This window comes from Pygocentrus nattereri, chromosome 4 (assembly GCF_015220715.1).
Source record: "Pygocentrus nattereri isolate fPygNat1 chromosome 4, fPygNat1.pri, whole genome shotgun sequence".
NCBI classification, from domain to species: Eukaryota; Metazoa; Chordata; class Actinopteri; order Characiformes; family Serrasalmidae; genus Pygocentrus; species Pygocentrus nattereri.
Genome location: NC_051214.1, coordinates 24,986,200 through 25,011,503, shown reverse-complemented (window position 1 = coordinate 25,011,503; position 25,304 = coordinate 24,986,200). Strand labels below are relative to the sequence as shown.

General features: G+C 45.8%; 3 protein-coding genes across 3 annotated transcripts in view; 1 reads left to right on the top strand and 2 right to left on the bottom strand.

Moving 5' to 3' along the window:
• fryl (furry homolog, like) overlaps positions 1-10,270 on the top strand; it is a 106,870-nt gene extending 96,600 nt beyond the window's left edge. The window contains exons 59-62 of the mRNA XM_017687903.2: positions 4,395-4,412; positions 5,213-5,323; positions 6,483-6,676; positions 8,081-10,270. Coding sequence (XP_017543392.1) covers positions 4,395-4,412; positions 5,213-5,323; positions 6,483-6,676; positions 8,081-8,366 — 609 coding nt within the window. The 3' untranslated portion in view covers positions 8,367-10,270. The remainder of the gene's footprint in view (positions 1-4,394; positions 4,413-5,212; positions 5,324-6,482; positions 6,677-8,080) is intronic.
• Positions 10,271-11,643: 1,373 nt separating this feature from the next.
• Positions 11,644-13,422, bottom strand: zar1 (zygote arrest 1). Its single transcript, XM_017687525.2, has 4 exons — positions 12,692-13,422; positions 12,216-12,308; positions 12,073-12,147; positions 11,644-11,998 (listed from the first exon to the last, which is right to left on the bottom strand). Exons 1-4 carry the CDS (start codon positions 13,388-13,390, stop codon positions 11,855-11,857), a joined length of 1,011 nt encoding a protein of 336 aa, XP_017543014.2. The 5' UTR covers positions 13,391-13,422; the 3' UTR covers positions 11,644-11,854.
• A 3,054-nt stretch (positions 13,423-16,476) lies between these two features.
• Positions 16,477-23,419, bottom strand: slc10a4 (solute carrier family 10 member 4). Its single transcript, XM_017687514.2, has 3 exons — positions 22,865-23,419; positions 21,423-21,633; positions 16,477-18,376 (listed from the first exon to the last, which is right to left on the bottom strand). Exons 1-3 carry the CDS (start codon positions 23,263-23,265, stop codon positions 17,837-17,839), a joined length of 1,152 nt encoding a protein of 383 aa, XP_017543003.2. The 5' UTR covers positions 23,266-23,419; the 3' UTR covers positions 16,477-17,836.
• Positions 23,420-25,304: the final 1,885 nt, after the last annotated feature.

Below are 25,304 nucleotides of genomic sequence, written 5' to 3'. Positions count from 1 at the left end.
CAGTGCCAAGCGTCGACTGGAGTGGTGTTAAACACCGCCCTGGGCTCTGGAGCAGTGGAAACGTTCTGAGCATTGATGAATCACACTTCAGTAACTGGCAGTCTAATGGACGAATCTGGGTTTGGTGGGCACCAGGAGGATGCTACCTACTGGAATTCACAGTGACGACAAAAATTTGGTGGAGGAAGGATAATGATCTTGATCTGTTTTTCAGGGTTACAGCTCAGCTATTTTCAGTGAAGGGTAATATTAATGTGTATTGGACACTCGGGTAAAGAGAGGAGCTGAGCTGTCAACTGATCACCACCTGGTGGTGAGTTGGATCAGGTGGTGGGGGAAGATGCCGGTCAGACCAGGCAAACCCAAACGTATAGTGAGGGTTTGCTGGGAACGTCTGGCAGAAGAACCTGTCAGATTGATCTTCAACTCACACCTCCGTCAGAACTTTGACCAGATATCGGGGCAGGTGGGGGACATTGACTCAGAATGGGCCATGTTCCGCTCCTCCATTGTTGAAGCGGCTGACTGTAGCTGTGGTCGCAAAGTAGTTGGTGCCTGTCGGGGCGGTAATCCTCGAACCCGGTGGTGGACACCCCAGGTGAGAGATGCCGTCAAGCTGAAGAAGGAGTCCTACCGGGCATGGTTTGCCTGTAGGACACCAGAGGCAGCTGGCAGGTATCGACAGGCCAAGCAATCTGCGGCTTCAGTCGTTGCCAAAGCAAAAACCCGGGTGTGGGAAGAGTTCGGTGAGGCCTTGGAAAGTGACTTTAAGTCGGCTCCGAAAAAAGATTCTGGCAAACCGTCAGGCGACTCAGAAGGGGAAAGCAGTGTGCCACTAGCACTGTATATAGTGGAGATGGTGTGCTGCTGACTTCGACTGAAGATGTCATTGGGCGGTGGAAGGAATACTTTGAGGACCTTCTCAATCCCACCAACACGTTCTCCAGTGAGGAGGCAGAGTCTGGGGACACAGGAATAGGCTTGTCCATTACTGAGGCCGAAGTCGCTAAGGTAGTTAAAAAGCTCCTTGGCGGCAGGGCTCCAGGGGTGGATGAGATCCGTCCTGAGTTCCTCAAGGCTCTGGATGTTGTAGGGCTGTCTTGGCTGACACGCCTTTTCAACATTGCGTGGACATCGGGGGTGGTGCCACTGGATTGGCAGACTGGGGTGGTGGTGCCTCTTTTTAAAAAGGGGGACCGGAGGGTGTGTTCCAACTACAGGGGAATCACACTCCTCAGCCTCCCTGGTAAGGTCTATGCAGGGGTACTGGAGAAGAGAGTCCGGCTTATAGTTGAACCTCAGATTCAGGAGGAGCAGTGCGGGTTCCGCCCTGGTCGTGGAACACTGGACCAACTCTTTACCCTCTCCAGGATTCTGGAGGGTTCATGGGAGTTTGCCCAACCAGTCCACATGTGCTTTGTGGATTTGGAGAAGGCATTCGACTGTGTTCCCCAGGGTATTCTGTGGGAGGTGCTTCGGGAGTACAGGGTACATGGCTCTTTGCTACGAGCCATTCAGGCCCTGTACAAACAAAGCAGGAGTTTGGTTCGCATGGCCGGCAGTAAGTCAGACTTGTTCTCAGTGAGAGTTGGACTCCGTCAGGGCTGCCCTTTGTCACCGATTCTATTCATAATTTTTATGGATAGAATTTCTAGACGCAGTCAGGGGATGGAGGGTGTCCGGTTTGGTGACCTCAGGGTCACATCGCTGCTGTTTGCAGATGATGTGGTCCTATTGGGGACATCAGGCCGTGAACTTCAGCTTTCACTGGATCGGTTTGCAGCCGAGTGTGAAGCGGCCGGGATGAGGATCAGTACCTCCAAATCCGAGGCCATGGTTCTCAGGCAGGAAAGGGTGGAGAGCCCTCTCTGGGTCAGGGATGAGCTCTTGCCTCAAGTGGAGGAGTTTAAGTATCTCGGGGTCTTGTTCACGAGTGATGGTACAAGGGAGCGTGAGATTGACAGGCGGATTGGTGCTGGGTCAGCAGTGATGCGGGCTCTTTACCGGTCTGTTGTGGTAAAGAAAGAGCTGAGCCATAATGCAAGGCTCTCGATTTACTGGTCGATCTACGTTCCCACCCTCACCTATGGTCATGAGCTTTGGGTAATGACCGAAAGAACGAGATCGCGAATACAAGCGGCCGAAATGAGTTTCCTCCGCAGGGTGGCTGGACTCTCCCTTAGAGATAGGGTGAGAAGTTCGGTCATCCGGGAGGGACTCAAAGTAGAGCCGCTCCTTCTCCACGTCGAGAGGAGCCAGTTGAGGTGGTTCAGGCATCTTGTTAGGATGCCTCCTGGACGCCTCCCTAGGGAGGTGTCACAGGCAAGTCCACCGGGGAGGAGACCCCGGGGAAGACCCAGGACACGCTGGTGTGACTATATCGCCCAGCTGGCCTGGGAGCGCCTCGGAATCCCTCCCAGGGAGCTAGTGGAAGTGGCTGGGGAAAGGGAGGTCTGGGCCTCATTGCTCAGGATGCTTCCCCCGCGACCCGAACCCCGGAGAAGAAGATGATGGATGGATGGATGGATGGATGGATGGTAATATTAATGCTTCAGCATACAAGGATGCTTTAGGCACTTATGTTCTTCCAACTTTGTGGGAAAAGTTTGGGGAAGGCCCTTTCTTGTTCCAGCATTACTGTGAGGTACATATAGACATGGTTTGAAGAGATTGGTATGGTACTTTGGTGGTCTGCACAGAGCTCTGACCTCAGCCCCAGTAAACACCTTTGGGATGAACTACAGGGAGATTCACTCGGAAGAGGCCCCGAACATTCTGTTGAAACTCCAGTTAGGATGAAACGTTCTGAACCAAAAAATATGCTACATACCTTTTTTTTTTCCCTCTGCAACACACATGAAGGGGTGCGGTGGTATGCACCCGGAAGTTGCAAACAGACGTTAAACGTTGCGATAGCTGTCCTGTGCCTACCCCATCGCTCCTACGCAGGGGCTTCCCTGCTTGTTCAAAGCTCCACATACTGACATTGCACGTTGTTTCGTTCAGATTGCTTCATCCTAGCAAGAGTTATTACAGAATATTCGGGGTCTCTTTCGAGTGAATCTCCTTGTAGAACATCCATTGTGAACCAGGCCGTCTTGTCCAACATAATTGCCTACCCTCAAAAATACTCTTTTGAAAGCTCATTTTCAAATTCTCACAGACACATGCTAAAATCTTCTGAATAGCCTTTCCGGAAGAGTGGAGAGTGTTATAGTCACAAAGGGGGCTAGCACCATATCAGTGGCCTTGTTTTTGGAATGGGCTGTCCAACAAGCTCATCTAGAGGTGTTGATGTTGATCAGGTGTCCACATACTCATCGGCCACTCTGGTGTTGGCCAATATAGTAGGGATTTTTTTTGTTTGTTTTTTTTTTTTTTTAAACACAAGAAGGTACAGTTAATAGGAAAAAAAGAGATTGTGTGTGCAGTGAAAGTAAAAAAAAAAAAAAAAAAAAGCCCAGAATGGGCCTGTACAAAGTACTATCCCTTAAGAAAAAAAATGTATTTAATAAAATAAAAAAAAACACACAGATTGAGTAAATGAGTGTTAACCTGTTTTTGAAGCTGATATATAGTTTCAGATGAGGTGGTAGGTAGTTTCAGAATGAAGGCCCTCAATGAGAGTGTGAACCATCCAAGTGACATCCTAAAGAAAGCTGTATGGAGGGTATTAGATTGTATGGAGTAATGATGAACTTGTATTGAAAACTTTTTTTTAAAGCCGTCATGATGATTGTGTGAAATAGAAGAAGTCTTTTTCTCTTGGTGTCTGCAGTGACATGTTTCTAGCAGTATCTGAGCTCAGGACTGTCTTTTTCTCTAAGCTATTGGTAACTAGCAAAGATACTTTCTCTAGATAGACAAAGCACTTCTTGTAAGTCGCTCTGGATAAGAGCATCTGCTAAATGCTGTAAATGTAAATGTAAAAGATGAACTGCCATGTTTGAGTGGTTAATTTCATACACATCAAGTATTTCAAGATTTTGGAAAAACCCACCTAATCATGTATTTTCTCTCTCTCTGTCACTCTGTCTCTTTCTACGTCTGTCTGGATGCACTCTGTTTTGCTCTTTACATGTTTTTATTTGTGCCATAGATTATTAGATTTTTCTTAAGAATAGCTTTTGCCCTAAAGAGACTTTTTTATTGCTATATCTAAATGGAGTTTTGGGTTCAGCTTTGCTTTCTCATGTCTTTTGCATGTATTTAACTGTGATAAAATCTGCTGCAGTGTTTCTTCTTTCTCTGCTTCTCAATCCTTCTCTCACTCTGTTCATTCTTTTGGTGGTTGGGGTGTGTTATGCACTGACTAATGTATCTTTCTCTCCGTCTCCTTTGTTTGTTTTTTTTTGTTGTTGTTGTTTTGGTGACCTGCTCTCCCTCTTGCTTAGCAAATGGAAATTCTAGCAGTAAGTGTTTCTCGTCTTCTTGACCTTTCCGTAATCATGTCGCCGTGGCAACGCACACTGACCATTCCATCCGTTCGTCATGAACACAACTAGTCATGCTAAAACCAGTTAGAGCTCTGAACAGTCTGTCTCCGCCTTTTAACACTGCTACGGACTTTGTTTATTGTTTATGATCTCTACATATTAAATGCTTCATTAATGCCTTGCCCTAAATTGGTACTGTATTTGTACAACCTTAACTTTGCTACTTCTGTGCTAATTTGCTAATATTACATAATATAAAAGCCTGCACAAATGCTGTTCAAGAAACTGTTGTGATTATAGTGAATGGGGTGTGTCCATGGGTTACGGAAAGGAGGATGTCAACCTAGGCAAGAAGCCGTAATACCATTTCCCTCTCATTCTGCATGTTCATCTCTCCTATCTCATTTTCCCCTCTTCCTCGCTCCCGATCAAGAACATCCGTTCATACAGACGTTCATGAAATGAATGGGGAAGTATAAAAATAGCATGGCATTCTCTAATTATGGTTAATGTTGACGGTTAGTGAACGTGCTAAGTCTGTGCTCTCTGAGCCCCAGCTGCAGAATGCTGTCTCAGGGTTTAACACTTTCATCCCCTCCTCTCTAACCCTGGATTTTTATCCATTCATTTGTTCGTCCGTCCATCCATCCATCCATCCATCCTGTGATTTGATCATGTAAACATGCTGATGATGCTTGTGAAAGTGAAGGTTAGGATCGTGTCCATGTTGAGCTAATGATGCTTGGTTCTCTCTCTCTGTCTCCTTCTCTCTGTAGGAGCTGGAGCTCTGTCGAAGATTGTATAAGCTCCACTTTCAGCTGCTGCTGCTCTTTCAGGCCTACTGTAAACTGATCAGCAGAGTGGACACCATAAAAAGAGAGGCAGAGGTTCGTATTTTTGCATTCATCCAAAAAGAATCACCACCTTATAGAAGTACTGGTCCTGCACTGTGTGCTTTGTATGAATTATCATGATCATTTGCAATGTATGATTGCATTACATGTTTACTCTATGCGGACTGTACAGTGTATATGTACAGTACTGTGCAAAAGTCCACAAGAAGAGACCACCTTTCATTTATTTAATTTCCAATTAAAACAGCTATAAAGTACTAGTTTTTCCATGCCATGAAGAAAACAAGAAAACAGGCTGCCATCTTCAAGAGCTGTCTGAAGGAGGCTGAGTCAGAAAATTATCCAGAAGTTTCAACGGTTAAATATAAGCCCATGTTCATGTTAGATATGAAAATACTTTCTTTTTGTTGCTAAGACTTTCTGGTGCTATTAAAGATCCCATGTGTTTTAATAAAGTGTTGGGACTACAGTTAAACTCTATTAAAAATAACTTTAACTGTATTAGTTTGCATCTTGATTCACTGATTAATTAGGTGTTATTAATAACCACAAGTAACAGCCCTAAAACTGTGCAGTCATGCATATTTAGTTTTGTTTGGAAGAATTCTGAAAGTTTTTGCTGTTAACGGTACATAGTGTAATTTTGAAATAACGGACTTGCTTTTAATTCATTTGATTTTGCTGTAAAACTGAAAGAAGGATGCTGATTAATTGGATGCTGTAATGCACTCCTTAAGCTGAAGAACGAATTACTTAGCCACTTATGTAATTTATTAGATGTCTTGTATTGTATGCGCAATGTGTGTGTCACTGTGAGTGTATTGTTAAATTTATTTGAGCTCAGAGCTCTTACACTGTAGCTGTAACTTAATTAGGTCTCTGAGTGAGACTGATCATACAGGCCAGAGTCAAGCCATTCAACTGATCGCAGATCAATGCTAACACACTTATCAGCCTCTATAGACTACACACTGTGTGTGTGTGTGTGTGTGTGTGTGTGTGTGTGTGTGTGTGTGTGTGTGTGTGTGTGTGTGTGTGCGTGCATTCAGTTGGACGGGGCTGTTTGTGTTTCTGTACTTTTACATACACGCTATTGTACTTCTCAAAGGTTGACCTGGGTTTTAAGAGATGAAACTGGCTTTTGTGGCAGGGTGAAAGAAAGAGTTTGTAAGAAATGCGTGGTGTTTCCTAGGTAACAAACATGTCAGAGGAGCTTGCCATCCTGGAGAGCTGTCTGAAGGAGGCAGAGTCAGTGAGTGATGGACAGGAGGGAGTGAGCGTGTCCGAGGCAGTGCAGTCCAGTACAGAGACGGCCATCCACTCACTTATTGAGAGTCTACGATCACGAGACTTCAGCTCTGCCCTCGCACAGGTCAAAGCGTTCAGGTAAACACACACTGCTGCATCCCACTTTCTCTCTGAAAGAGCATATAAATAAGCTCCATACTCGCTGAAAGCTTTCATATTAAACAAATTCACTAACAAGCATGGGTGCATGTGTGACACTGTCGATCAGATAGACAATACAGACTCATGTTACTGAGAACATTGAGAAGTAGGACTTCATCAATTAGTCAGAAGTTTACCTATGAAAAAATGAATTTCATATTGTCAACAATTTACAAAGAATTGTTAACTTTAAAGTAAAGAACACATTGCATACTATATAAACTAACCCTGGTTCTGAAGATCTGGCTGCATAGCCTAGTTCCAACCACAGTCTGCCAGCGAATTACCCTCTACCCAAGTCAGCAATTTGTCTAGATTAGATGCATTAGCAATTAGTTGTGGCAGCTTATTAGATGTAGGTTGGTGCTAAACTTGTGGATCTCCAGGAAGAGGGTTAGTGACTTCTGCTCTGTAATAATACGTTCAGCCATTCTGACAAATTGCAGTATGCTAGAAGCAGCTTTGGGGGCGTATGTATGACCCTGTTTACACCTAGATGTTTTTATGCAGTGATCATCAGGATTATGTCCAGGTAGAAATTATCCACATAAAAATATTGATGTCAACGCATCCTAGATGCATTTGTAACATATTTAAATTCGATTGCACAAATCACTTCAGGATGTGGTCTGAGACCCATTTTAGCCAGATGTTTTACATGTATAAAAGCATCCATCTCTCCAAAACACAGTTGACAACCAAAAACCCTCCTAACAAGATGATGGTGCTTCCCGCTGCTGTTTTGTGGAACAAACACTGAACAGTTGGTTGTTGTATATAAATTGTTCTGCATGTTATTTGCCACACAACAACCAGGTTTAATTACCAATAGTAAATCCATGTGACTGTAGTCTTATCAAGTTACTGTTCAGATTCATGTCGGTTGTTTCTGTTGTTCTGCTCTAAAAGAAGAAATAGCTTTTTGCACAGACAACTTTGAACAATGAGAGTGGCCAGAATGTCCAGTGTGGGAGTATTTCCACCAATGAAATTAAAGCGACGTAGTGAAACATGAGTGCAGATGGCATTTCACAGCATTTCAGTGATGCACTAAGACTTTAAACGAAAGCCCTCATAACATGCCTTAACCAGTCATAGAAATAACTGACAGCCTTAAACCTAGAAGCTCAAGGGCTGCAACATTCTTCAGATCATAAACCCGACTGCATACAGATAATATCACAATGGTCTGTACACACAATCACATTGTCCTGCTACCGTTTTACCTCAGTCAGGCTAACACCATCGATGACAGTCTGATCAGTCTTGGGGTGGAGTGATTGTTATCTGAGTTTCCTCTTTCTGTTCCTTTCCTACTTCTTCCCTCCTCCCCTCTTCCAGGTGCTTGTGGCCTAATGACATTTTTGGCAGTGAGAAGGATGATGCTGTGCAGACTTTGCTGCATATCTACTTCCGGCACCAGACTCTGGGCCAGACAGGCTGCCTAGCTGTGGTGGGGCCAAGCAGGGATCTGTCTCAGGCCAGCGCCCGCCTCATGGAGCTCAACCTGCAGATCCGTGAGGCCTTGCGCCGTGCCCAGATGCCCCAGAGCCTCGTCCACAACCAAACACCCACTCCCCAGACCCAGATCAACACCCACAGCACGGTCCTCAGCACGGGACTGTGATGGGTATGGGCAGGGGCCGGAAGTTCTCTACGGTTCCAGTAAGGGCAGCAGTGAGGTGTCTGATCAGGGGTGGGGAAGTATGAGGGTGGGGGGTAAGGGCATTTCTGGAGACTTCACTTTAAAGGGCTAAAGGATGTGTGTGAGGATCATACTGACTATGAAAAATCTATGAATATACATTCTCTCCTCTTCCCTCAGCCATTTTTGCTCCTATCATCATTCTCTGAAACAATGCAACATCGCCGAATTTTGGCTGTAAAAGTGACGGACTGAGGACCTGGTTGGTCAAAGACAGTTTGTAGGAGGAACACTGGGCAATGATGATGCTGAACTGGAAAATTTTGGCGGAATGACCTAGACCTCTGGGGTGTCTATTGGGAAAAATGGCCAATGGTTGATATCTGCTCTACTAGAGCACTGGGATAGCGAAGGTTGTCTGGTCAGGTGGCATGTAGCTACATAAACAGCTTATCCATGGAATGTGTGAGAATCTGCAAGTCACGATGGAGGCTTCGGTCACATTTTGCTCAAACTCAAAACAATAAGTACATATTTAAGAAAATGACAACAAAAAAACACATGTTTCAAAAGCATGCTTGAAAACGGAAAAGCACTGCAAGAAATATTTTTTGAGAAATGTATTTTTATTAGAGCTAACAATCCTAGGTTGTAAATGTTAGGATATTTAATGTATTATTGAAAAGAGGGCTTGGCCCTCAGACTCTGTATAAAGAGAGGTTTATCTGGTTAACTTTATTGACCTGCGTTGGGGAGAAACTTTAGCTTTCACCGGGTTGCTCTAACAAAACTCCTACTCTATAACCAAATAAGTAGCTGCCTGTAGACAACCATAGATTCATGTGTTGGTGTGTGACGAGACAAGGGGAGCGTGTGTCCGTGTGCGTGTGAGCGAGTGTGTGTTTTTACATATGCCGATATTTGCACACACATTCTCTCTCTCTCTCACACATGCACATTAGCACATTAAAAACGCACACACAAAGTGCAAAAAACTGGCTGCAACTCATTATGGAAATATCAATAACTTATTGTACTCTGTATATATTTTAGAAAAAATGTATAGTGTAAAAGCAGTATTTTTCCCTTGTACATTTGTGTAATGCACTGTTCAACCAGAATAGAGAGTATGAAGCTAATGCAAAAAGGCCAAAAAAAATTTCCAGCTGTAACAGTCACTAACAACCCTGTCCACCCTAGTTATCCAAGTCTCTGATCTTCAGCGTTTCCCTTTTGACAAGCAAGCCTGGCTGGGAGCAGAGAATAGGAGTCATCTGTTCTCGTCACTCTGATGCTCTCTCTTGCCTTTGCCCAGCTCTGCTTGACCATATGCATTCCTTAAGCTCCACTGTGATCTTCATGCTGGCTCGCAGTACTCTGCAGTACTCTGAAGGTCCCTGCGAGAGGCAGGGCCAGTGTTCGTCCATATTGGCTCTGCAGTTGTCCTCGGACTCAGGGCAGCACTGATAGAGCGGCGTCTATGCTGCGCTTCTCAAAGCCACTGTGCTTCGCTTTGCTCGACTGCAAGACAAACAGCACCGGGCCAGCGTTTACCCACAGAGTTGGAGGGATGTCACAATGTTGTGGCACATTAAAAAAAAAAAACAAAAAAAAATGATCACTGTATCCATTCCTCACAGAACTCTTCTGTTGCTTGTCTGGTACATTTTGAATGCTGTTCTTAATTATTTAATGGAAATATGGATATATTATTTACCTGGAGAAAATCTAGTTTTTATTTAGAGGTGCATTATCCTGTGTGTTTGTGTTTTTTGTTGTTTTTTTTTCCTCCCTCACTTTTCTCGTCTTTTTTTTTCCTTCCTTGTCATCCCACTCACATGCCTTTCCCCCTGTCCTGATGAAATAAAACCTAATCAGAAGCAACAGCTTTCTCTGTGAATGCTAATGTGTTTGTGCTCAACTGTTGTGGTATGCAGGGAACTTAATTGCCTGATGGACTGTAATAGGGAGGTTACCGATCCTGGTCTTGGGTACACCACACTATGGGGTCACTTGCTAACACAATTCATGTTTAGTTAAATCACCTGTGTGAAGTGATCAGTTCATTTTGAGGGGGTGGGGATTTCTTTCTTTTGAAAGGTAAGGAGACCTCTTTAGCTTTACATGCTGGCTGTAGTGATTGATGGCTAGAATCAGGCAACTTTTTTTAGCCATCTTAATGGGCGTTTTCATAGGAGCATGGCAGTTGACAGGTTTATACCCATTCATGGCCAGTAATCATTTACACATGGATGTTAAATGCTACTTGCTTTGTTTAGATTCATTTACTGCATTACAATATTAATGTACATATCCTTAAGCAATAAAATGCAATATTTTACTGTAATTTGTCACATTATGAAATGACAAATGTATAGAGACTTCACATTTTTATGGAAATATGAAGACAAGAAAGCTAAACCTCCCTTCTGTAACATCTACATGACAAATTGTGGTTAAAACCCTCTGTTCAATCTCAACAGTTGTGCAAGACTCTCCATTTTATTTTTTTGTGCTACATAACCAAAGTTAACTAATACACTCGGTACTGGCCCATTGTCTGTTTAGTACCTTTTGAATCACATTCTAAATGTGCCCTAGACTGTACTCAATGATTTCAGTTCCACAGTCATAACTCAGCTTTGAGTTGGACAGTACCCCTGATGTCACATTTACATTGTTGGTACCTTGAATGAAATGTCCCTTTACAGTAAAGGAGGCTTCTTCCTCCATGTATTTTATGCTTTCATTTAGCATTCAACTCAAGAACTAACAAGCTTCTAATGTTAGGTGTTAAAAGCAAGAAAAACAAATGGGACCATGGGAGTCCACAAAACTGACACCCTGCTGTAGGATTAAATTAGAAAATAAGGTGGTCTTGGCATACTGTACTACAGAAAGCAAGAAGTGTGCAATGCTTAAAAAAAAAGCCAGTTGCTTTCCACTCCAGTCACTGACTCGCACCCAACCCACTATTCCTCAAGTCTTTAAGACTTCATAAAATAATTAATCCATTACACACTGGCAATCCCCTGCTGGATTTAGTTCCAACTCCCAAAAAAAAAAAAAAAACCCCACACCACCCTCTGCCTGATCCAGTAACAGTGACTTACCTTACACTTAAACCAAGGTACCACTCAAGCATTAGAGATGGCATCAACCGAACAGCCAGTATTCCTCAGATTTTATAAAAATCAACTACTCATTAGTTGGTCCTAAAGCCTCTAATCAAGGAGAAAAGCACAAATGAGACCACAGCTTTGCTGTAATTGCCATTTTATTGAACTTTTCCTAAATGGTTCCTGCAAAACACTACTGAGCAACATGAACAGAACCCAGAGCTCAGGTACTCATCCTAGGCTTTTCTACCCTAGACCAGCCTAAACAGACTGGCAGTAGATGGCTACATGGATCCTCTCCCAAGCAGTGGGGCAAAACAGCAGTACAGGAATCTCCAAAATTGAGGGGGGTTATATAATGTACTTGAAACTGAAAGTGCTGTCACAGGAGAGCCGCTTGCCTTTGCATCGGCCACACAGGTCCTGTCGGTGAGGTCGTTTAGGGTCAACGTGGCGTGCTGTTCCTGGACAAGTGCAGCGTGCCTTCTTGCAGCTCTGGAACGAAAACTTTATGACTTTCCAGTACAAGCCAAAAAAAACCCACATTTTAAACCCAAGCACCAACTTACCTGGCAGGTTATGTCCTCTACACGGTACGGGTTGAACGACTTCTGACATGTTCTGCAAAATTGCTTGAAGTAAACCTAGGAGGAGAGTGGACATTGTGGCAGTAGGTCACAGCAAAAGGCCAAATAAGACATAGCATAGCTACCTTATTTGTGCCCTGAACACACCAAACGTAAGCACTCTCCCAGCGCAGGTTGCAGTCTTTGCAGTGGTAGTAGCCGTACTTCTGTTCTAGAAACTACTGGGACAGCAGAAGGGGTTAGTTTGTGCACCACAGACCAGCACAGCACTTTGTTTACAGTTCGGTACCCCTGCCCTGTATTTTCCCCCCACAGTTCAAACAGTTGTCCCAGTCCTGAGAACGCACTGCCCTGCAGGCTTCTACATAATCCCTCCCAGCACAGCTGATGTAGGGCTTCAACTGATGAGCCGGGTCAGTTGGGCTGACGTAAGGAACCTGTGCAGGGAAGCGGGTCCCAAGTGCTGGAATTCAGTTTGGGAAGGCAAGACACTGCACAGGGGTACTTCAGGACTAAGAACTGAAGCCCACTGCTCAATCAAAAGAAACAGACAGACAGACAGACAGACAGACCCCCCCAAGCCACACTTTGAACACCCCACCTGAAACCTCACTCTACTTTTGGCCTTGGGCTCCTCCTGTCCACTTGGAGTCTCACGCTTACTTTTTCCATCCACAACTCCAGTCTGCTCACTTCCTTCCACGCTTTTCTCGGGACTAAGCTCGTCTTCGGCTTGTTTGCCACTTTTACTTTCTTTGCTCTCTCCAACCTCCTCCTCCTCCTCATCCTTATCTTTCTCCTCCTCTCCGGTCCTCCCACGCTCCTTCTCCTGGTCTTCGTCCTCCTGGAGGAAGGCTGCCAGCCCCCTGCTGGCGATGGGGGAGTACACTGCCTGAGTGCGCGGGAATCGAACCCCACCTGCGCCACCACTGCTGCTTTTAGGACTGCCAGGTGGCGGCCCGTCAGTCCTGCGCATGCGCAGCCCGTCGCTCCTCCGCGCCTGAATCAGCGTGCGCGGCCCAAGCGAGCACTGGACCGAGGCGTCCGCCTTCGGGTTCACCTGGACAGCGACGTCCCGGGTGTTGGCCTTCCTCAGGCGGGGTGTCAGGTTGGGGTTGATCTGAGACAGGATGGACTTGAGCTGCGCGCGGTGGTAGCTGTCCAAGTAGCTCTCACCGTCGCTGTACGCGGTCTGATAGCTCTTCTGCCTCCACGCCTTGGGCTTGGGGCATCTGTAGGAGTAAGGGTTATACGAGGAGTACAGGTAGCTGTCAAGGGACTCATCTCCGTACGTAGCCATGACTTCTCTTCGCTTAGCCGAAGGAGGGCGCGGCCTGGGCGGGTTAAGTAGAGGCGCTGATTGGCTGCAGCTGCGCCGTGGAGCGCAATTAGGACTGAGAGTAAGGAGGTCCGCGCGGGCCGCGGGGCTGCCTGGGGTTTCTTACTCTGACGCTGCTGTGAGTTTTATTCTGTTTTATAGAAAAAAAACATGTTTCCCCACCAGGAGGCGCCACAGGAACACAGGAGAAGTCGGATAATGAAGGTCCATCGAGAAGTTTGAGCGACGCGACCTGACTGAGAAAAAGTCGTAGTCGTTTTAAAAATATCGAGTAAACTCGCGTTTATTTCTTCTACATTTGTGATATAAAGCACTCGCCAAGAAGACAAAGTAGGTCTGTGTGTGTAACCCGTAAAAATTCAAATATAACCGCACATTGACTCATTAAATCACTACACATCTCAGTGGACGGGTAAAGGAAGGGCGTCTGTGTGCAGTGAGAAATGGAGACGGTTGGTTTTCGTTCAGACGTTTGATACAGTATTTTCTTTATGGCAGCTCGCTGAAAGGGAGGGTTTGGGGTTTAGGTCTGGTCTTTATCAAAGCATGTTGGTACCTGTAAAGGAATAAAAGCTGATTTGTTGTCTTTGGGTATTGAGCTTATTCACTCACTGGCCACTTTATTAGGTACAGTTCAGTTGCTTGTTAGCACAAATAGCTAATCAGCCAATCACACGGCCACAACTCAGTGCATTTAGGCATGTAGAGGTGGTCAAGACAACTTGCTGAAGTGCAGACCGAGCATCAGGATGGGGGAAGAAAGGGGATTTAAGAGACTTTGAACGTGACGTGGTTGTTGGTGCCAGACGGGCTGGTCTGAGTATTTCAGAAACTGCTGATCTGCTGGGATTTTCACACACTCTCATCTCTAGGGTTTACAGAGAATGGTCAGAAAAAGAGAAAATATCCAGTGAGCGGCAGTTGTGTGGAGGAAAATGCCTTGTTGATGTGAGAGGGCAGAGGAGAATGGGCAGACTGGCTCGAGATGATAGAAAGGCGACAGTCACTCAAATAACCAACCAAAATCTCTGAGGAATGTTTCCAACACCTTGTTGAAAGTTTGCCACGAATAATTAAGGCAGTTCTGAAGGCAAAAGGGGGTCCAACCTTTACTAGCAAGGTGTATTTAATAAAGTGGCCGGTGAGTGTATACTGGATTGAAGATTATCGACGATCGATTGCTCATACCTGTGCCAGCCAAGAGGGGGCGCTCTCGTTGCGCCTCTTTTCAGTCGCCATAAAGACGAAGAAGAAACGGCGCAACGGAGTTTGTTCTTTAATTATCTTCCCTTTTACAGAGCCACTACATGTGTCGTTTACGTCCGACATGAACCGAATCTACACGATCCGGTTTTTCTCTTCTGAGAAAAAACGATTTGAGCGTGAACGCAGTATAATAAACATAATCCGAGTCCACGCAGGACTATTTTAATTCATATTAGTTGGTTCCGGCCGCGCAAGCTGATTGGTTGAGAGGCGTTCTAACCGCGCTGCTATTTCACCATAACACGGCTTTTTCACAAACACTGTATCACTCCGCTGAGACGCCGTTGCTAAGCAACGACTTTGCCAGTAGACGCTCGAGCCATTTGTACGTTTTTACTTCTTTCTTTGCGTTCAAATAGAAAACGGATATTTCTATGATCACATCTGACCGACAGCCGAGTTGGTCCGACTCTGAAGATGAGACCACATTAAATTCCCAAACTGTCGGTTTGTCTGTGTGGCGCTGGAGAACGAGCGGCCGGCTGTAAAGCGAGTGGGCGGGGCTCGTTACTCTGACGTAGCAAGAAGCTGCTTGTTAAGGAAGGAACTGAACATTAAAACATATTAAACGCCGCGTTCACCGCCCGATTTATTAATTTCTTACATTATTAATTTAACTGTTGTATGAAAAAAGCAATAGAACACTCCAGGTCGATGATCGCTATAACCTCACGGCTGTGATGATGTACGACGACCAAATCACAGCCCTGATGTTATTATCGCGATAATACACGCCCTCCCATGTTCTATTGCTTAGGTGAGGTGCAGCGAAACGCACTCTTAAAAATAAAAAATCCGGTTCATTAAAGGTGAAAACTCTTTATATGAATGCCGAAAAACGTACGGATGTGCTGGTCATATGAAGTGTGGCAAAACTGCTTGATTTCTTGAGTAAGAAAGACCTTGCTAGTTAGTTAGTTAGTTAACTGGCTGTTTTGCAAACCCATAAACGGGCTGTGTTCCAAATAGCCTCCTGCTTTGTCCACGCTGTTTCTGGCGTCCACTGGATTTGTGAATCACAGAGCTGAGAGAACTTGCTAAACGAGGTTTTATAAATCATTGTCCGCGTTTATAAGCGCCATACAAGTTGTTAACGCTCAGCTCACGTTTCCCTCAGGAACAGCTATTGTATGAGTTAACCAGTTTATTAGCTAAGTAGTTAAATAAACTTGAACTTTTGCTTTTAATGTTAAAAACGACAGTCGCTATTCTTTAGTCTGGTTATTGGTTATCTGGTTAAGTCGCTAGTCTTTAGCTGTTAAATATCCTGTCTCTCTGAAGAACCTTATGGTTTCAGTTCTGTAAGGAACGGTTAGAAATACTGGTTGTAAGGAGAGGTTCTAGAAGAAGTTCTAAAGGTTTCAATTTGGATTTACTCCAACAGTAGATTACTGTAATTAGTATTACATTGTCACATTGTTTCTAACACTATTTTAAAGTACTTGGGACTTCATGCAGCTACATATAAATAATAGTCCCCCCTTCTTAGGCTATTGAAATAAAAAGGCAATGTGCAGGTTAGTTTAAGACCGGCACACAAGGGACAGTTTGGTCGTTGAGGGTGATGGGCCAGTGGATCTCACCCGTCTGTCACCCTCCTCTCACCCTCGTCTGCATGGCCCTCCTGTAAACGTTATTCCTCAATGTGTATTGTGTATGGAAGGATTTCCCGGGTGTGTTTTGAGCTGAGTCAGGTTTGTTATAGTACAAAACTGTTCCATACAAGTGGATTGCAGGGGAGGCATTGGGGAGACACCCCTATTGCATAAGAAAACAAAGCATACATTTACACTGTAAGTTTATTCATACCACTTGCATCTGATTTAACAAGTTTTTCTCAACATGTTTTACATTTCACTGATGAATGGAGGAGCATGTCTTGTTCTGTGATTGCACTGATCTCAGTTTTCAAGCTTTTTCCAGACGAAGTTGGCCTTGTTTTGATTGCTGTCCACAGTACATATTTGGCTCCACTTCAGTTTCAGCCCACAGGTCAGCATTGTCAGTAACTTTATAAGATTAAGCTATGCTATCTGTGTATTTCACATGTGAGATTAAATCAGCAGTTGACTTGTACAGTCTCAACTCTTTCAGGCACCTCACCATTCCCAGCTGTAGCACTGTGGACAGGTTGACATCGGATACATTAGTCCACTGGGTAAGCTAACATTCATTGCAGTTCTGTGGATGATTAGATCAGCTTTGTTACGATGAGCCATTTGCGGGGGTATTTCCAAAAGACATGACAAATGTGAAGTATATAAAGTACCATTGAGATTGCTTTGTTGATCATATAAGGTAAAATGCACAACTGATGCTGATTTTTTTGGACTCAAGCTTTTTGACTTACACTTTTCATGGAAAATAATCTTTTTCAGTGTAAATAGTATTTAGCCAAAAACAAGGGGGTAATGTATTTCCATTAACGTTTTTCTTGCAGCAGTATTGATCTACATTCAGCATCAGGTGGTATTGTAGCCAATTCTGAATCAGGAAGATTCCACTGACTTTTTGGTCCTCTTCAGAAGTCTCAAACTTTGTGTACAATGTCTGCCGTATGTTTTCAGCTATAATCGTTCAACAAAGAGTGATGAGGTCATGAATGGATGCAGAATGTCTGTCTGGGTGCCGTTCTTGTGTTCCAAGCTTTGATTTCATCTTCTGTACAAGCATGAGGCTTCCCACCCCTCTCTGAAGTGCTTAATATGGATTAGGCCAGCACTCAGACGTTTAGAGGAACTATGTCATGGATGAGAGGGGGAAAAAAAGAAAACCCATCCTTATTATATTGTTACATTATATCTTTTCTTATGCCACAGAAGTATTACTGCTGTTTTCATGCAGTTAAATAATGAAACATTGCTAGGGATTTGCCCATGTTAACCCTGTCTGTCCATGTGTCTATACCTACTGCTAACCACAATTTCTGGGGAAATCCCCAATAAACAGACGCTGCACTTGTTTTCTACCATTCCTGGCTCCCAGTCGTTACCAATACTGAACCAATACAGAGTCATTGATCCATATGAGGCAATGGATGGAATGGCTTTTTACAGAGAACAATGTCAGTGTTTGGACTTCTGCTGAATTATTCTTGCTTATGTTTTTCCCCCAAATGAGTGAGTTGTAACTTGAATAGCTCTATACGGGCGTGGGACTCCCCAGCCCTCCCCGAAACTCCAGGGCAATGGTGTTGGGGTCACTGACTGTCACAGAGCCATACACCATGTCAAAGGGCCCATCCTCCTCCTTCAGCGTCTTGTAGGTAATGTTGGTGTCGTCGTCACCCTCCTGATCCAGGTCCTGTTTGCGCAGCACCTCCCTCCGGTACACTCTGTAGCCCAGGATGAAAACACCAGCCTCAGCTGACTGGAAGAGCGCATAGAGCAACGGGAACATGTACATGCCGCCCATCAGTTCAGGTGGAAAGGCCAGCTTCAGGATGGCTGTGCACAGCTGCACGTTCTGGCAGCCTGTCTCCAGGGAAACAGTGCGGCAGCTATTGGGCGGCAGGGCGAAGAGCACGGCCAGGCCATAGCCGGCCGCGTACCCTGTCAGAGGCATCAACACAGCCACCACGTAGACGGATGGGGGGATAGTGGCCAGTAACTCAGGACCCAGCATGACCCCAGTCATGATGAAGAGCATCACAAGTGTGATGAACAGCAGCCACAGTGACACCTGGTGGACAGATAAGAGAACCAAGCAGGTAAGTGAAGGCTGAGGGCAGGGGTGGCCAATCTTAATCTATGACCCTTCAGAGTTTAGCTCCAGCTCTGATCAAGCACACTTCATCCAGAGAATGAAGGCCTTCTGGAGTATCTGAGTATTAGAGCCCAGTATGTTGGATCTGAAGGGTGGTAAATATCAAGGACCATGATTGGGCATTCCTGGCTGAGGGTATAATGACAGTAACCAGAGACCTGCGATATTCTGTATGCTTTGGTCGCTTAACATATGGTTTCTTGACTAAATGCTTTTCTAGTAAACATAAAGGGCCCATGTGCTAGATTTTTTATTGTATTTATTTTTTCCCATGAGGTCCACCTTTTTGTAGTTTTACATACCAAAACAAATGAATTTGTACATGATTATTTTACACCCTCTCTCTCTTTTTCTTACTGGGATATTAAGACAGATCAAGTGTAAAAGGTCTGTTTTGATTGGCTGCCTTTTATAATGCTTCAACCAAAAAAGCAGTCCAGGCCGTGGTCTCCGTATAACTTCAATACGAATACGAATTACTCCAGGCTGAAAAAGACAGATATCGATGTAAATGCATTGGATTTTGTGACATCAGAAAAACAGTGAAATCAAAATGAGATGTTTCTGCAGCGTAGTTTCCATACATGGACCATGTGGACTGGGGTGTGTGTGTTTCTGAGGCTTATCCATGTTTACTTACTACAGCAATCTCTTATTAAAAAAAAAAGTGAGGGAAATTGTTTCCATAATAAAGTCCCTTTACGTGCACAGTAAAACTCCCAGTGTTGAATTAACATCTCGAAACAAAAACACTGAAAGCAGCACAGTTAGAGGTAATATGAAGCAAGACTTAATCCAGTAATGTAGGAGTTAATTCAACACTGAGTTAATGTATCATTGTAACACTGCACACTGTCTTTGGCATGAACTGCGTCCTTGAAATGACTAATCAAGCAATAAAAAGAGCTGGAATGCAGATTTCAATCAGAAGGATGGTGCTGGTACGAGACACTCGCGTGACAGATTTATTTACAAACCAGAGCCTCAAATTAACAAGTGCTATAGCAGAGAGGCTGGACGTGTGCTGACTGTGTGCCATTTGTCAGAGAAGAAACGAGCAAAGCCACCAGAGTGACAGTGCAGCTTGCTTTTATCCACTCTCCTTAATGTGTGCCGCTCTCCTCCCCCATCACATCACTCTGTAAAACACACGCACAACGCCACACACATCTTCATTCCCTCCACTCCTTTATCACTCTCCCCCTCCCTCCTTCTCTCTCTATCTCTCACTCACCGTCCAGCCCATCTCAAGCTGTTCTTAGATAAGCCTAACTGAAAGGAGGACCTTTTTAAGTGCCCATGTGACATCATTGTGGCCCTCAGGGCTCTGTCTTTTTGTAACGGACAGGCTCTGGACATCACTGTTATCCGAATAGTGGCACATGCAGCGTTTTCTGCTTAGCTGTTTGAAAGGGGAGGTTTAGGGTGTGTCGTCAAGCAGGGTGTAGCTTATTTCTTTACTGCCACAAGCAAAAAGGTCCATTGGGTTGCACTTCATTCTTGCAAGATGATTCATCACAATACTCTTAAAAAAAAAAGGGCTGTTCAAGGGTTCTTAAGTAATGGAAACAATGTACTGCTCTGTAATGTGTTTTGTGTTATGTCATTGTATTCAGTATTGTGTGTGTGTGTGTGTGTGTGTGTGTGTGTGTGTTTCTGTACTGTGCCTGTATTTAGAACATTACTATGTCTATTCTTGTTTATTCCTACATGGTCATGTCTGTCACATCTGTCACTTGTCTTGGCATCAGTCCTGCTATAAAACTGCATCAGCCCAGTTTCTTACGGCCTGGCTACGTGCCCGTTACCTCCACTCAAACGAATAAACTTCACTTCTCCAGACATACGGCTGGTCCCCTGGTTAAATTGGGGTTGGATTCTTCACCAAACAGAACCACTGGAATGCATAAATGGTTCTTTGCAAGGTCCAATGGTTCTCTACACTGTTAGAAATAAAGGTTCTGTGCAGGTACATTTTTTTCGTTTGTCGAAACGAAAACTGTCTAAATGTTCCCTCAACGATACAACAGTGGTTTTAAGGTCGAACTGAGTACCTTAAATGTTTTTCCCATGGCAAAATATTTAGACTTTTTCCTTATCGAATGTTTTAAAGTGAGACAGGGTGTGTGGAGTCAGTCAGCTTAGAAAATCTTTCAGTGGATTATGGTTCAGTTATGTTCACTCACTAAAGGTACTGACATGGGTCCTACCCCAGTGACAGTTTTGTACCTTTGTATGATGATGTAAAACCAGTTGTATACGGTGTGTGTGTGTGTGTGTGTGTGTGTGTGTGTGTGGATAAGTATTAACATATGGGTCTGTATAGCAACACAAAGGGTTCCACTTTTGTTTCAAAGAATTTCAAACAATATTGAACCAGTTAAGCCCTTTTCAGGACTATACAGGGATCCTTTTGCAAGAAGTGTATCTTTAGAATAATTAGCAGTAATTCTGAAAGAGAGCTGTTCCATTCAGACCGTGGTGAAGCAGATAAAACTCAGACAACGGAACTGTGATCTCGTGTAAACTGCACCCCAGAGTTAAATCACTGTCATTTAGCGTAACTGTAAAAGGTCCAAGTCATGAAGCGCATCAGATGCAGTAGCAGCTTATATTATATTAAATTATATGCAGCCCTGTGTATGACCCCACTGATGACCCCACTCCCACCCCTGCTCATCCAGTATTTCTTCTGAAATCTAGTGTAATAACAGGGAGTTTGTCCTCTTTTGCTGCAATAACAGCCTCTACTCTTCTGAGAAGACTCCACATTGCTGTGATGATTTAATTGCTTTCGGCCACAAGAGCTTTAGTGGGGTCAGGTACTGATACTGAATGATTAGTTGTGGATCACAAACTCCAACTCATCCCAAAGCTGGAGCTCCACCACTGCAGAGAACCCTGATTCACTGCTCCACAGCCCGGTGCTGGGGGGCTTTACACCCCGATGCAACTCACTTACCTTAAGCACTTTGTCGGCGACCCGCGGGTATCTGTAGCGGAGCGCGAGCCCGAGTCCGATGGGCACGAGCGTGCTGCAGAGCGTGAGCGTGATGGCGCCCATAGGCAGCAGCTGCACGGCGGGCGCGCTGATCCACGCGCGACTGTAGAGCCACAGGCAGAACGGAGTGAAGACCAGCGCGAGCAGCGTGGATGAGATGGTCATGATCACACTGAGGATGAAAGCAGGAGACGTGAGGAAATGAGGGCGCGGGAGGAATAAACGAGCCCAGCGAGCGAAGAGGTTCATTACCACGAACCCAGGACTTTGAACGCCATTCATCAGAACCTCTCCGCTTTAGACCTGGACCTAGAAGTTGCGAATAGTCGAAATTCGTCTGTGATCGAATTATTAATCGATGTCATCTTATTTGTGTGATTTTACGATTTTTTTGTATGTTTGTTTTGTATAAATATTAACAGAATAACTGCGTTAACGCGTTTTAACATTGGCCGTTAATCTATTTGTTCGTTTTGTGTAAATACTATTTTTAAACTGTTGTACTAACATAAATATCATACTATTACACTACTATAAATATTACCGGGTCAGCGCAGTTATTACTGTTAAATATAAATATCGCTGCAAAGCCTCGTATCTCCATTTTTGGTCATTTTTGAGTTTTCGACATAATTTGAAAGAGCCTGTTGGTCTTTATAATGGGTGTAAATTTCATGATGAATGGACCAACAGAAATGGCCTAAAATGACTTGGACAAAACTCCATTGACGTCCATTAAAAGTAAAGTATGTTTTTTCCTTCTCCTGTAAAGTTGCCGTTTTAGAGATACGAGGTTTTGTTCTGGCTGCAGCGACGTGATGATCGAAGGTGTTTTTGTGTAACAGTGAAAACTCTAAGCAGTGCGTTTCCTCTCATCAGCGCTTTCTGCGCAACTCACTCCAAGCGCAAGATGAACCCCATTTATAATTAGACACTTGTTTGTGTTTAAACCGCCTCTGAAGTGTGAAAGTGATGGGGTATGAAGATGGTTCTTCAAGGGTTCTTTAGTTTAATAAATGGTTCCTTATAGAACCATGAACGCCCAAAGAGCCCTTTGCATGATTCAGGGGTTCTTTCGTGACACAGTTCTTCAGATTAACGGAGAATGTGCTGTATATGTTTCTGAAATGGGTTGGGTTCTATAGCACCAAAAGTGGTTCTTCTAACGGTTCCTTTCTAAAAGGTTCTGCATAGAACGCACAATTTCCATCAAGCTGAAGGACCACTTCACTATGCGAGGAACCATTTAATCATGCAACAAGGGTTCTTTGGGTGGTCATGGTTCTATAAGGAACCACATCTTTCCTAGATAATACCTTGAAGAATCATCATTTTGAGGGAGTGTGTGTGTGTGTGTGTGCGTGCGTGTGTGTGTGTGTGTGTGTGTGTGTGGTAACCCCTACCTGAGGTTCATCTCTCCGTTGACCAGCAGGGTCATGATGTTGGACAGGTTGCCCCCCGGGCAGCAGCCGCACAGCAGCACCGCCACAGCTGCTCCGTCATCCAGAGAGAAGGCGAGCGCGAGCGCGAAGGCCAGAAGCGGCATGACAACGAACTGACACAGCGCGGCCAGCAGCACGCCCACGGGCCGCCGCGCGTGCTCGCGCAGCTCGCGCACCTCCGCCGTGCAGCCCAGCCCCAGCATGGTGAAGCCCAGAGTGAAGGCCACGAACACACTGATGCCGTGACTGAGCGGGGAGTCCCAGAAAGGCGCGGGGTCCTCCACGCGCGCCCCGGTGCCGCGTGCCCGCGCCGTGGAGTTCAGGAACGCAGCGCTCACGAGCGCAGCGCCCGAGCTCTCCATCGCGACTGAACCGTCAGAGGTGCTGTGGCACGCTCCGCGTCTCGTGCTCCTCCTCCTCCTCCTTGTCAGTCAGTGGAGGGTGGCGCGCGCCTTCGCCAAGGCCTCGCGCGCCATGCGGTCAGGGTGGGGACTGTAAAGAGCCACTGAGCAGCACAACGCGTGACAGTTAATGGTCACTAAGAACAGCGTCATTTACGCACTAGAGTATGCTGGAACATGACGCGCGCGCACAGAGGGCTGAGAGTGGATTTAAGTGATCCTTTATTAATCCCACAAACGGGGAAACTCCACCTCCACCTCCACATTTAACCCATCCGTGAAATGAAACACCACATACACACACTAGTGAGCTCACACACACTAGGGGGCAGTGAGCACACTTGCCCGGAGAGGTGGGTAGCCCTGTCCACGGCGCCCGGGGAGCAGTTGGGGGTTAGGTGTCTTGCTCAAGGACACCTCAGTCATGGACTGTCAGTACTGGGGATCGAACCAGCAACCTTCTGGTTACAGGGCCAGTTCCCTAACCTTCAGCCCAGGGTTTCTGAGTAAAAGCGCTGTGGGTCGGCGAGGGCAGCCGCAGGCTTGTGTGGTCCTGTAGAGGTTTGGTGAGGTGTAGTCTGGGTTAGAATCAGCGGTTCTCCACCATGGTCCTGAAGTCACCCCTGTTCTGCACAGATTTGTGGTGTCCAGCTATAACAAGCTCAAACTCAGCTCAGGAAGGGCTTGTTGTTTAGCCAGTTAGCTGGCTCAGCAGTTTTAGAGCAGGAAACAATAACATGTGCTGGACAGGAGAACAGAGTTCAGAACCACTGGAATAAAGTGACCGCAGTGCGCGCTCAGTAGAAATGGACACTGGTTGAATGATCAAACACAACGAGATGTCTTTCACATTAATGCTCTCCACTGCAGAGCCGAGTGGACCATCTCTCTGTGACAGAGGCTCTTCTTTTTCCTTTTGTGTTGTGACAGAGATATTCTGTCACCAAATGTCACCCCCCCTCTCTCTCCCTCTCTCTCTCCCTCACTCCCTCTCCCTCTCTCTCTCTGCACCTCTCTCCCTCACTCCCTCTCCCTCTCTCTCTCCACCTCTCTCCCTCACTCCCTCTCCCTCTCTCTCTCTGCACCTCTCTCCCTCACTCCCTCTCCCTCTCTCTCTCTCCACCTCTCTCCCTCACTCCCTCTCCCTCTCTCTCTCTCTGCACCTCTCTCCCTCACTCCCTCTCCCTCTCTCTCTCTCCCCACCTATCTCCCTCTCTCCCTCTCCCTCTCTCTCTGCACCTCTCTCCCTCACTCCCTCTCCCTCTCTCTCTCTCCACCTCTCTCCCTCACTCCCTCTCCCTCTCTCTCTCTCCCTCTCTCTCTCCCTCACTCCCTCTCCCTCTCTCTCTCTGCACCTCTCTCCCTCACTCCCTCTCCCTCTCTCTCTCCACCTCTCTCCCTCACTCCCTCTCCCTCTCTCTCTCTCTGCACCTCTCTCCCTCACTCCCTCTCCCTCTCTCTCTCTGCACCTCTCTCCCTCACTCCCTCTCCCTCTCTCTCTCTCTGCACCTCTCTCCCTCACTCCCTCTCCCTCTCTCTCTCTCTGCACCTCTCTCCCTCACTCCCTCTCCCTCTCTCTCTCTGCACCTCTCTCCCTCACTCCCTCTCCCTCTCTCTCTCCCCACCTCTCTCCCTCACTCCCTCTCCCTCTCTCTCTCTCCACCTCTCTCCCTCACTCCCTCTCCCTCTCTCTCTCTCCACCTCTCTCCCTCACTCCCTCTCCCTCTCTCTCTCCACCTCTCTCCCTCACTCCCTCTCCCTCTCTCTCTCCACCTCTCTCCCTCACTCCCTCTCCCTCTCTCTCGCCACCTCTCTCCCTCACTCCCTCTCCCTCTCTCTCTCTCTCCCTCTCTCTGTCCCCCCTTTCTCTCTCTCTCTCCCTCTCCCACTCACTGCCCCCCCTCTCTCCCTCCTTCCTTCTCTCTCTCTCCTTCCCTCCTTCTCTCTCTCTCTTTCTCCCCCCCTTCCTTCTGCCCCCTCCCTCCCTTAAAAACAACACA

Coding starts and splice junctions, on each gene's coding strand:
- slc10a4 (XM_017687514.2), bottom strand. CDS start 23,265: ATGGAGAGCTCGGGCGCTGCGCTCGTGAGCGCTGCGTTCCTGAACTCC. Junction 21,634..22,864: donor AACGGAGAGATGAACCTCAG/GTAGGGGTTACC, acceptor TTTCATCCTCAG/TGTGATCATGACCATCTCAT. Junction 18,377..21,422: donor TCGCCGACAAAGTGCTTAAG/GTAAGTGAGTTG, acceptor TCTGTCCACCAG/GTGTCACTGTGGCTGCTGTT.
- zar1 (XM_017687525.2), bottom strand. CDS start 13,390: ATGGCTACGTACGGAGATGAGTCCCTTGACAGCTACCTGTACTCCTCG. Junction 12,309..12,691: donor AAAGTAGAGTGAGGTTTCAG/GTGGGGTGTTCA, acceptor CTGTCCCAGTAG/TTTCTAGAACAGAAGTACGG. Junction 11,999..12,072: donor TAGAGGACATAACCTGCCAG/GTAAGTTGGTGC, acceptor TTTTCGTTCCAG/AGCTGCAAGAAGGCACGCTG.